The sequence below is a fragment of the Labeo rohita genome, chromosome 23 (assembly GCF_022985175.1).
Source record: "Labeo rohita strain BAU-BD-2019 chromosome 23, IGBB_LRoh.1.0, whole genome shotgun sequence".
Lineage (NCBI taxonomy): Eukaryota > Metazoa > Chordata > Actinopteri > Cypriniformes > Cyprinidae > Labeo > Labeo rohita.
In genome coordinates this window covers 10,481,138-10,494,442 of record NC_066891.1, presented here as the reverse complement: position 1 = coordinate 10,494,442, position 13,305 = coordinate 10,481,138, and the positions used below count along the sequence as shown (strand labels likewise).

At 33.7% G+C, this 13,305-nt stretch overlaps 1 protein-coding gene across 1 annotated transcript; it reads left to right on the top strand.

Moving 5' to 3' along the window:
- Positions 1-1,275: 1,275 nt before the first annotated feature.
- plagx (pleiomorphic adenoma gene X) lies at positions 1,276-8,951 on the top strand. The gene is given in 4 exon segments (XM_051095745.1): positions 1,276-1,495; positions 3,948-4,014; positions 5,921-6,257; positions 6,259-8,951. Coding segments are annotated over 2 exon segments (1,134 nt in total). The 5' UTR covers positions 1,276-1,495; positions 3,948-4,014; positions 5,921-5,966; the 3' UTR covers positions 7,102-8,951.
- Positions 8,952-13,305: the final 4,354 nt, after the last annotated feature.

Here is a 13,305-nt window from a genome sequence, read left to right as displayed (position 1 = left end):
TCTTCTCAATATTTTGATTCCAGAATATCAACGATTGTATCTCGGCCAAATATTGTCCTATCATAACAAACCATACATCAATGGAAATCTTATGTATTTAATTAAATCTCAGTTTTTAAAAAAAATGTCCCTTATGACTGGTTTTGTAGTTCAGGGTCACATATATTTGATCTTAAAAACAACAATATGCATTTACTGTAATCTTGAATTTAAAATGATCTTGCATTTAATGCAAGAATAACTGAAAATGTTAAATATATATTGTTTACTGCAAAATTGACAGCTTTGTTTTATTTTGTTAAATTAAAATAAATGCTACATTTATTTTCATTATATAAACGTGAATTTAATTCATAATTAAGTGTAATAAAAATAGCATTATCTACACTATGTTTTAAATTTTATTTTAATAAGTATTCTAAAACGATTCTAATTTTTTATTTCCTTTTTTAAGGTCTGAATATAAATATATATATAATATGTTAATATATATTCATGTGTTTAAAGTACCATAAAGCATAAAGCTTGAATTTTTGGATAGTGTTGTCTCAGGTATTGTTTTAGGTTCTATCACAGTTCTTAAATTATTTACACTTATTAAGCTTATTCAAAGAGCAGTTACCGACTGTAATAAAACAATTTCAACAACCTTCATAAACGAATAATCTTACTTGTTCTGACTGCTCTTCGTTAAGTTACATGAAGTTTCTGACGAGACTTCACCGGATGTAATTGTTGCACGTAATTATTACATGCTGGAAACTAAAACGCTCCATTGTGAAATGGAAACAAAGTTAGCAAAGCGTTACTTATTAAAAATACTCATCGTAAAAACGAAATTGTACTAAACGTTGCTTAAACAATGCATAATGAACTCAAAAGAGAAGAAAAGTTCTGCTACTTTGTCACCTTAGTTCCCGCACATAAAGGCTTCTTTGCTAACTAACAAACAAACCAGACGTTGTAAACAAGCGGAATGATGATATATTAATTGTATCTGGTTAAATACAGTGTTATTTTTGGAAAAAATCTGAAAGATGTTAATTAATTCTTAGAAACTTGAAGTTTTCCTTTACCAGTGAGTTGAAACTATTCATCATTTTTGAAGATTGCCATTCCGCGTGATTGATATTTGTTTTTAGTCTATTTATAGAACTCGCTGTAATGCAACGCGAGTGTTTGTGATAGTTTAAATGGTGAAAAATAAGAGTGAAATCCCACCCTGAAAGTTGGTCAAAGCGTTCTGACGTCACGTTCCCACAATGCACGCGCCCATCAGCTCGAGCGCTACTGCTGCTGTGTGTTTAGAGGGAAAGAAACAGCAGGCCCGAAAAATACACACATTATTGAACAAAAAAGAAATTATCCACTGCGAACAGTTTTTGAGAATTCATCGAGGTATGACCTGGAAACGAATTTTGCATTTGCACCCTGCGAGATGTAGAATGGAGGAATGCTTGTGAAAGGCAACTTTAGCGGGGATCAAAAGTTTCTGGTGAGCACAAGACTGTTTTTATGCAAATGTTATAGTGTGAATTTAGGACCGCGTGGACTGTTTGCATTGATGTTCACATGTTTGAAATCCTCGTAGAGTTTCGTGGGTAGTATTTTTAGACTTTTGAGAAGATAAATGTGCGCCATTAACTCACATAAGAGGTTGAAATGTTGCGTGCATGAGCAAACACATTAGCTACGCGTAAGACTGTTCAGTGCATTCAGTGTATTTATTTTCATTTGTTTATATTTTTAACATGAGGAAAGGATCATTCGATTTGTGTTCATCCGCTCTTTATTACGGATCATTTCGATTTTACCATTTAATCGCAATGTTCTGCCGTAACGTACTTTGCTGAGCGAAACGTGCCACAGGTTTCTGACCCCGAAACGTGCCAGAAGTAAATATACTAAACGATAAGATCAGCATTATTTGTTTATGTATTTTTTAATATATATAATTAATTTCAGACACAGCTTTTTTATCTAACAGCAAGTTTAGTGAAGTTTATTTTATTTTATACAATCAGGTTTTACACACATATTTTTATGTGTGCAATTAATTTCATGTGTTATATTTGCATTAAACTGTGAGTTAAAAGAGGAAATGCTGTAACTATATAATTTGTAGCCTTTTGGAATTTTAAACATTCGAAGCTGAAAATTGTCTGAAAACAAAAAAGTTTGTTTCTGTCATTGTATTAGGTAATTATGCTATATTTCTACATGAACAAGTTTTATGTTTAAAGTTTAATAGGTGGAAGAAGAAGAACTCTAAAACAGAACCAAATTCATAAGCTTAAAAAAGAATATTTCTTACAAAATAAAAACTGAATTGTAAGAATGAAATAAAATAGTTTGGATTCATGTGCATATAAATGTGCAAAAATACTTGAAACGGTTCGCTGAATGATGTCCATCCGTTTTCTAAAAGGGTGGGAGTAATAGTGGACATGCGTTTTCCGGAGGTCTGTCAGGATAATGAATGTGCTTTTGTGAGACTTGAAACAGGTAAACAAACCCTTTATAAATGTCACTAACCAATCATCATGGACATCCCTTCAGGGTGTTTTTAAGTTTCTTGTGTTGAAATCTGTTACCATGCAGAGGCAGGTTGGCTTAAAGACTGCACTGCTTTGCCATCAAGCACTTTTGGGTTTTGTTTATTACACAATAGTTTTATAAATAAATATAAGTTGCTTCCGACGTTCATATATAAAATCAATCTTTAAATTATAGAGACTTAGTTAAACAATTCCAAATTCTTTTAAAACCGTTTGTACAGTGTTATCTGTTTAACTAAACTTAATCAAGAATTGATTCTTTTTTCTATTTATTTCTCTTTTATTTATGATCTCTTTATAAGTCAGAATTCTTTAGGGGAACTTTTTGTCCTTCAGAAATAATTTGTGTGTTATTTAAATGATATATGTTGAAAGAAGACAATAGAAATTGATGCATTTGTGTACTATGTGTACTTGTGTTTATATGCCTTAAATATTTAGTTTAGAGAATGTAGCAACAAAATAGTGATAATTGTACTTTGTTTACAAGCATGTTAAAGGGATTGTTCACCGTTTTGGCTGAATCATGTCCATCCATTCTCTAAAACGCATGAAAATGATCATTTTTTGCTCATTATCCTTTTATGCAACCCAAAAAAAGATTTTTGAAAATTGTTAGTGTTCATTTTTTTGGTTACCATTAATTTAAACTGCATAGAAAAAAAACACTATGGCTTATTATTATTTTAAGTACACATTTACAGAATTTTAAGGGGAAAAATAATTTTGTACTTTATTTTATTTTAATTTTTTTTACACTTTATTAAGGTATCATTACAGTGTAATTATACAAATAAGTACTGAGTAATATTAAAGGGATAGTTCACCCAAAAAATAAAATTGTTATTAAGTACTCACCCTCATGTCGTTCTAAACCCTTTAAGACCTTTATTCATCTTCAGAACACAAATTAAGATATTTTTTACTAAATCCCTGCAGAAAGCAATGATACTACCGTGTTCAATGCCCAGAGAGGTAGTAAGGACATTTAAAATAGTCCATATGACATCTGTGGTTCAACCTTAATTTTATAAAGCTATGAGAATACTGTTTCTGTGCAAACTAAACAAAAATAATCCAAAATATCTTAATTTGTGTTCAGGAGATGAATGATGGTCCTGCAGGATTGGAACCACATGAGGTTAAATAATTGACAGAATTGAGAGGTTGACAGAATTTTTATTCAATTTTATTGAACTATTCCTTTAATTTACAACATGTACTTACTATAGAGTTAGGTTTAGAGTTTCAGTTTAGGGTTAGTTGCTTGTAAATGTGCATTATTTACTGTTATTACTTTGGTAAGTGCATGTAACATATATGAGAAAGACACTGTAAAATAAGGTGTTACCAAATCCTCACCTGCTGCATTTATTTGTTCATGTGCAGAAGACTGAACATGCAAAAAAACAACCTTCACTCCCAAGAAAGATCACCTGTTGGAGCTTCTTCTCAGGTATTTGCCTTTTTCTCTTCTGGAGAACTATCTTCCTGCAAATTACACTTCCAACACACCTGTTTGTATTTATCAGGTTTTCCTGCACTGAAAAAAAAAATGTGTAGAGTTTGATAAAATCACTTGCACTAACACATTGTAAGTAAATTTTACTGCTCTGTACAATTTACCTGTTATTGTCGAGTAAAATCTTCTTACATAAGTTAAGTAAATTTAACAAAGAAATAAAGTAACTTTAGCTTGGCCAATAAAAGTTTGAGTAGTTTTTAGATTGGCAATATTTTACTCAATATGTGACCCTGGACCACAAAACCAGTCTTAAGTAGCACAGGTATATTTGTAGCAATAGCCAAAAAGACATTGTACAGGTCGAAATTCTAGATTTTTTCATTAAGATATTAAGTAAAGATCATGTTCCTTGAAGATATTTTGTAAATTTCCTACCGTACATATATAGAAATTTGATTTTTGATTAGTAATGTGCATCTTCATTTGGACAACTTTAAAGTTGATTTTTTTCTTTTCTTTTTTGCATCCTTAGATTCCAGATTTTTAAGTAGTTAAAATATTGTCCTATTCTAACAAACCATACACCAATGGAAAACAAATAAATTCAGCTTTCAGATGCTTGATCAGACCCTTATGACTGGTTTTGTGGTCCAGGGTCACGTATAGCACTGAATTGAACCATGTTTTTAAAGTGTGTGTGTGTTATTCAGAAACATCTAAGTAATTAATACAACAGATATTATGTAGATACCACATCTACATAATTAGCAATGTGGCACTCACTCCAACACAAACTCAAACACACAATGATGGTAGCATTCTGTGGATCATTTGTGAGTATAAATTTGTCATTTTGAATAGAAAATGAACCCCAGAAGAAGTTACTGAACCTAACAACAAAAGCAATGAAAATACTAGGGCTGTCCTCGACTAAAGATTTTCTGGTCAACTAGTAGTCATTTTAAGCGTTAGTTGACTATTAGTTGACATTAATTAACACACTCAAGTTCACAGAGATGAGACGGCAGAAAGCGCATCCTGTTTGCTTTCATTATTTTACAAAAGCGCAACGTTTCGTTGTTATTATGAGTGTGCACAAATAAACATAGAGTCTTTACAGATTTGAAAGATGTATTATTACTTTTATTTGTAGGAGCAAAAATTACTTATTGACCGCACCGATGCCTCCATCTGTGATGCAGTGAGCGCGCTACTGTTCAGCTTCCACACTCCGCACAGAAACTCGAATAGCACACATTTTTCTAGGTTAACATTAGATTGAGTGGCCATGTAAAGTTGCTATTTCAAATGAAAAGAGATGTTTGAGGTTGATGAATGATAGGTGTGTGTTTGGATGTCCTGCCCGATGAACTATATTACCACATAGGCTAGCCGTTAACGGTCTGTCCGTTACGGACTGCGTGACTTCGCCACTTCCTGTAAAATTCGTTTTTTTTCTGAGACTAATAAAATTTTGGCCGACCAAGCCTCTTCTCGTCAACTATTGGGGGCAACCCTAGTAAATACAGCTGGAAAAAGGGCAAAAAAAAATCAACCTTACTAATTATTCATGCCCCAGTGCATGATGGGAACATCAGTATTAGAAAAGTAAGTAGTAAGTTTTACTTAATTTTCTTCAACGCTTGAATTTCTAATTGAGTGCTAATTTAAAATTTACTTTTTTTTTTTTTTTTTAATTGCCTCAACTAACTTTTTCATGTAGAAATTACATTTGTTTTTCTGTAGTATTTACCACCACAGAATAATTTTTATCAGTGTGATTAATGTTGGAGCTAAACTTTGCAGGATGCAGGGAACCTCTGCTCTAAAACAATGAGACTAAAATTGTACTCTCTTTCTAACCTTGAATTCATCATTCATTCCTGGCTTTTCACAGATGTACAGTGACATATGCCCTGAGAACAACCCATATATGTGAGAAAATGTTCCATGGCAAAGACCAGCTAAACAGCCACCTGCAAAACCATGACCCCAACAAGCAGGAACTGCGGTGTGAGGAATGCGGAAAGCATTACAACACTCGCCTAGGTCTTAGACGCCACGTGGCCACGCATGCCACTTCTGCCGGCAGCGATCTCACCTGCAAGGTTTGTCGTCAGGCTTTCGAGAGCATGCCTGCGCTGCTCGAACACCTGAGTACGCACACTGGACGGCCACCTCCGGGGACTGTGGTACGAGAACGAAAGCATCAGTGTGAACGGTGTGGCCGGCGCTTTTTTCACTCGCAAGGACGTCAGGCGGCACGCGGTGGTGCACACTGGGAGACGTGACTTCCTGTGTCCACGTTGCGCTCAGCGATTCGGCCGTCGCGACCATCTCACCCGACACCTAAAGAAGAGCCATGCTCAAGATTTGGAGAGCCTTCCTCCGATTTCCATTAAAGAGGAGCCCAGTCCTACTGTGTGCTCTGTCGGGTCTCCGAAAGATGCCACAGAGGCATTTTCCATGGCCATGTTTAACCCTCAAGGCCTTCCGAGCGCATCTACCTCAGGGGTCAATCATCACCATCACACGATGGTGTCTGGCCCCCTTTCCAGCCCGATGGGTGTGGGCTGCTACCTTGAGCCAAACAAGCCTCCGGCGCAGCAGTACCAGCAGGCTCCCAGATATCAGCCGAGCTCCACTACCTCATATCTGAAAGCGGAGATGGAGAACTTCCTGACCGAACTCCAGTGCGGACCGATGCCACCGCAGGCCGCCGTGGCCACTGCCGTCTCCCGGCCTGGCGACCTTCTCCCTGAGAGTCTGGGAGGCCAGAGTGCCCATTTCACCCTCAGGAACTCGGCGTTCACCTCAGCCGAGCCACCTACCACCTCCGCCAACATGGACCTCTCGCACCTGTTGGGCTTCCTGCCTTTCGGCCTGCCTCCCTACAGCACTCCCTTGGGATACTCCACCACCACCACTGCATCCCCAAGCCCTACCTCTCAGCTCTCTGGGCCACTTACCTCATTTCAGCCACAGTCACTGCATGAGCCTCAGGCTTCAGGGCACTTAAACCAGCTTTCTGGTTTCTCCCCAACTCTACCTCGATTCCATCAGGCCTTCCAGCAATGATGTCGCCTGTGTCCACTATGAACTGCCGGTCAAACGCAACAGTTCTGTTGCGCCATTGCCAAGTAATGAACTGGAGATGGTGAAGTTCGGTGGGTGCGAGGTCTTCAAATGGATCCCGTAGAAGTAGACGAAAGGATCACTAGGATAGATGGAGTTTTGCTTTTAGAATAGTTTTAACTTTGTGGTTTTTCCTAGAGGGTCTTCAGAGTAACTGTTTTTGTAGTGATAAATGAACTTATAAACTTCATTTAAAAAACTGAAACTGAAAAGTTAGCAAAAGAAATACCTCAATGTTTTTGTCAAGAAGGAAAATAATGCTATTACAGTGTTCTCCGTTGTATAATGAAGCACTTTTTATCAACGGCACTTCTGTGACTAAAGGTGCGGTCACATTTATTGTTCTGCGAATTTTCGTCTGCATGCGGATGAAAAATTTTCCTGTGCAAATTTCACAACTGATTCAGTTGGTCATACAGATTCACCACATTGACCAACAGAAATTTGCTTGGTTTGAAAGTGACTTCTGTGTGTGCTGTGCTTCATACACTACCAGTCAAAAGTTTTTGAACAGTAAGATTTTTAATGTTTTTTTTTTTAACACCAACCCGCCTTTTTTTTTTTTTACCTAAAATACATCAAAAGCAGTAATATTGTAAAATATTTTTGCAATTTAAAATAACTGCTTTCTATTTGAATATTTTAAAATGTATTCCTGTGATTAAAGCTAAATTTTAGCATCATTACTCCAGTCTTCAGTGTCACATGATCGTTCAGAAATCATTCTCATATGCTGATTTGCTGTTTGAGAAACATTTTTATTATTATCAATGTTTAAAACAGTTGAGTACATTTTTCAGGATTCTTTGATGAATAGAAAGATCCAAAGATTTATTTTTTTGGGAAAGAAATGCTTTTATTTAGAACGTCTGAATGATAAATGTTTTTGAGCAGCAAATCAGAATATTAGAATGATTTCTGAACTATCATGTGACTGGAGTAATAATGCTAAAAATTCAGCTTTGAAATCACAAAAATAAATTACATTTAAAATATATACAAATAGAAAGCAGTTGTTTTAAATAGTAAAAATATTTTAAAACATTAGTGCTTTTGCTGTACTTTGGATCAAATAAATGCAGGCTTGGTGAGCAGAAGAGACTTAAAAAAAAAAAAAACTTTTGACTGGTTGTATACATCTATATTATTTTTTTTAATTTTTTTGTCCATGAAAGTTCGCTGAAAATGTGACCGCACCATAAAAGTCAAGTTGAACTGTGGTCTTAGATGTACCTCTCAGCTCACGGTCACACAACACAAAAAAACCTACCTCTCTAAGCTGAACTCTTGTCACGGAAAGGATTCAACTGTTTGACTTTGACAAGAAATGAAGCAAATCCTCACGCAAATTGCGTGAAGAACATTATCTCGTTTGTTTTTTTTGTTTTTGTTTTTTATTTTTTTTTAGTTATGAATTTTTAGAGTCAGGTGATTAATTAGCTTTTAATTAATTAGCTTGTGTTGATTTTAGCCTTTAGGTAAAAGTTTTAGGCACTGTTGTGTTTGCATCCTTAATGCTTATGAAAAGAATCACAGTTATAGTGGAGAGTCCTCTCCTGTAAATCCCAATCTCTCTCTGTGAATTAAATGCAGAATAAAGCAGTGATTATTCTGAAATTGAAAATCATAATGTTTAAAATTAAGTAGCCCATTTTGACAAATTCCCAATATGGGAACTAAGTACAATATACATTTTTTTGTTTAGTAATAAACAAGAATTGATCATATTTGCGCCATGCATATTCATGTAAAAAGAATCCTCGGTAAAAAAAAAAAAAAAATGGTTGTACTGGTCTTCCAGATAGCACACGTACATCTGCAAAATGTCTGTTAAAGATCACTTCCCTGATAGCACACATACATCATGGAGACGTCTGCATTTACATCTGGAAGATGTATTTTTAGGGTGTTTGCTCATCTGCAATATGTCTATAGGATGTTTCCTATCAGATGTCAAATAGACGTCTGTTAGATGTCTTTAAGATGTAAAACTGGCATCTTGCAGACTGTCTGTCAGATGTTTGTACACAGCAGATGCTTTCCAGATCAAGTGATCTTTAACGGACATCTTGCAGACGTACATGTGCTATCTGGGTTCTTCTGGAAAGCGTCTGATGTGCACAAACATCTGACAAATGTTTGTAAGATGTCAGTTTTACATACATTCTAAATCATAAACATCTTAAAGACATCTAATAGATGTCTATTTGACATCTGATAGGAAACATCCTATAGACGTATTGCAGATGAGCAAACACTCAAAAAAAAAAAAAAAAAAAAAAAAAAAAAAAAAAAAAAATATATATATATATATATGTCTGTCAGATGTAAATGCAGACGCCAAATAGACGTCTCCGTGATGTATGTGTGCTATCATGGCTTACACATTACACAATTCTCCCACTACAGTTTCATCAATATGTCTAGATTCAGGAGTTTCAGACAATAAGCTTAGCGCATACCCAGTTATTGCTGAAAAGCACTTCATGTGTCTCTCCATGCTTAACCATGAGCACTGTCAGAAAAGAAAATGTTGTTTTGTCATGTAAATTTGAATGGTATTTTAGCACTGCTTCACTGTCTATTTCTTTTGACTCAGTGTTACATGCACCAGTGGCCTATAAGGAAACTGTGATCGCATATGTTGTCAACTCCATTTCGTTCAGGCCAACTGAAGGTGTGAATTCATTTCAAGAGTTTCTTCTGTGATAACCATTTTGTTTAAAAACCATCATGGGCATTTCCTCCTTTGGCTGAACTGAAATGAAATTGACCTCAACTCAACTGTGATGTTTAGACTCAGACTGATCTACCTCAGTGAGATGCACACTGTGCACAGCTGTACTGTACCTTTAGTAAGAAATGTAAAGTTTCAATGGCTGTTTAGCTGGAGTAAACAGGTGTTTTACATTTTTAAAATTCCGAACATTGGCATTTTTGGGTTTCAAGGACTGTTTTCAGAAACATTCTGAAAGCAAAAGTAGGTGAGTGAGAGATTTTAAGGTGTTTGCGGAAGGAAACAATGTTAAGGATGAATTAAGAAATAAAGCATCTTGTAGAATATAAGTTTCTGTGTTTTATTCATAATTTGCTATCAACAATATTAGTCTGCGTTTTTAACAAGGCAATTAAAATGTCAGTATTTATGACAAACTATTAATTCATATTATCATATCATAAAAATCATTAACACATTAAGTGTTTAATAAATTATAAAACAGTTATAAACTATAATTACACTGCCCTCCAAAAGTTTGGGAACGGCCAAGAAAATATTTTGGACAATATTGGCATGAATCCTTTTTAATTTGTGATAATTTTGCACTGATAAGGGACAACACAAACTACGAAAATGTATTTTATTACATAAACAGTTTATACATAGAAAAAACTTAAATTTTCAATTTATCAAAATATCCACCATTAGCAGCTATTACAAGTATTGACATGTATATATTGCCATTATTGTATAATCAAAATGAAAATTATTATTGCTGGTCTTCAATGTCAACTTCAATGTCAAAAATGATAAGGATTTATACTGATATCATCCAAAACCACACTTTGCCAGGGGTGTTTCCAAACTTTTGGAGGGCAGTGTATAAAAATATCATTAAAAATGAATTACATAAATTATTAAAAAAATAAATGCAGTTACAGAACAATAACTGTCTATGTAAATATAAACAAACATTCATTTGTGGGTTATTTTTGTAATCATTTTATGAAACATTACATTTTTCATTATTTTATTTAAACAAAATACAAGAATGTAGATATTGTGATGTACACTACCAGTCAAAGGTTTCTGAACAGTAAGATTTTTATTGTTTATTTTTTTTTTAAGAAGTTTCTTCTGCTCACCAAGCCTGCATTTATTTGATCCAAAGTACAGCAAATACGATATGGTGTTTTCAGTTTGAATATGTTTTAAAATGTAATTTATTTCTGTAATCAAAGCTACATTTTCAGCATCCTTACTCCAGTCTTCAGTGTCACATGATCCTTTAGAAATCATTCTAATATGCTGATTTGCTGCTCAAAAAACATTTATTGTTATATTATTATTATAAATATTTAAAACACTTTTTTCAGGATTCTGTGATTAGAAAGATCCAAAGATCAGCATTTATCCAAAATAAAAAGCTTTTTGTAATATTATAAACTATACCATTCGAAAGCTTGGAGTCTAATTTTTTTGGGAGGGGGTAAAGAAATTATAGAAATGAATACTTTCATTTAGCAGGGATGCTTTAAATGGATCAGAAGTGATGATAAAGACATTTATAATGTTACAAAAGATATCTATTTCAGATAAATGCTGCTCATATGAAAATTCTATTCATCAAAAATCTGAAAAACAAAAAACCTACTGTTTTTAACAATGTCTTTTAAGCAGCAAATCAGAGTATTAGAATTATTTCTGAAAGACCATGTGACTGGAGTAATAACGCTAAAAATTTAGCTTTGAAATCATGTGAATAAATTACATTTTAAAATATATTCTAATAGGAAAGTTATTTTAAATAGTAAAAATATTTTTTTTTAAAAAAATTTACTGTTTTTGCTGTACTTTGGATCAAATAAAGGCAGGCTTGGCGAGCAGAAGAGACTTATTTAAAAAAAAAAAACAGTAAATATCTTACTGTTTAAAAACTTTTGACTGGTAGTAAATACTACTGAAAAAAGTTTCCTAGATTTCAATTATTAGTTGTAAACCAATTTAGCTATAACAGGAGAAGTTTTAATTAGGGATGGGAAGATCGACACCTAGTGTCGACACACGTGTCGCGTTTTCGACACACTAGTGTTCCGAAGCATTGCTCGAAATGAGGCTGTCACGTGATCTGTGAAAACGAAGCTTCGTTACCTCACTGACACGTCACGCCAGGCTCAAATACAAAGCGTGTGGAATTGATGAGTCTTGCTCGTTTTGTGGTTTTGTTGAGGAAACAGCTGCCCATTTATTTTTTTAATGGTGTAACCAAGAAATTATGGGTTGATTTAAGCTCCTATGTTTTTAGCCTTACAAATGTGACCCATACCTTCGTCCTCAAAGATGTTATTTTTTATTATGAAAATCCAAAACTATTATCTGTTGAATATCTGGTTAATTTTTTTATATTGAATGCAAAATTCTTCATTCATAAGCAAAAATGGCTTAAATGTCCTCTGTCTTTTCCCCTTTTTCTTGCTTAACTTGATTCTCTTATTACATCTCTTAGACTCACAAGTAACAAAAGAGTGCCAAATTCTTGTTGCATTATGACAATTTTTCTAAAAGAAGGTAATTATTTTATTTATTTATTTAATTATTGTTTTTTATTATTTATTTATTTTTATTTTTTTTTCTATACTTTTCTTTTCTGTATGGATAGTACCATAATTTAATGTACGCAAATCCAGAATATAACTTTTCTGTCTTTTTTCTATGATTGTTCCTTGTAGGAATTATCAATGTCTAATTTCCCTGTTCTTGTACATTTCTTTACAAGTTCTGTAATAAAAAAAAAAAATTTTTTAAAAATTAAAAAAAATACAAAGCGTGTGGATCCACTGTCCAATACATCATGCATGTATGTAGTTTTTTAGGTTGTGTATCGTTGTTAAAGTACTACTATTTAAAAAGAAAACAATGACTTGTGATTGAATGGCTGTTTTCTGAATGAAAATTAAAACACCTAGATAAAAGGAAAAAGTCCTTCCTCAACCACAAACTATTTTTGTTTTGTTGTTTACTGCTTGTAAACAACTTTCTCAGTTGTCAACAGCTCACACTGGTGATACATATATACATATATATATATATATATATATATATATATAATTAACAAACAATTGCGTTTGTATTTGTGCATTTTTTCTCCTTCATTAGTGTTTTTTTATTACCAAACAATTTTACATGAATAGCTTATACTACTACAAATTTACATATATAAATGGTATACAAAACAAAAAGGAAAGACAGACAACCGTGTACACACAAACCATGTCAAAAGACGACATATGATTGTGATAAACAATCAATTAGAGCCTAAAATGCATGTCAAAACACCTACTTTTCTATACATTTGGTTATATGCAGTTTTCATATTATATCAGATTCAACTGTCCAGGAACTTCAGAAGTGTGCTCCATATTTTTTCA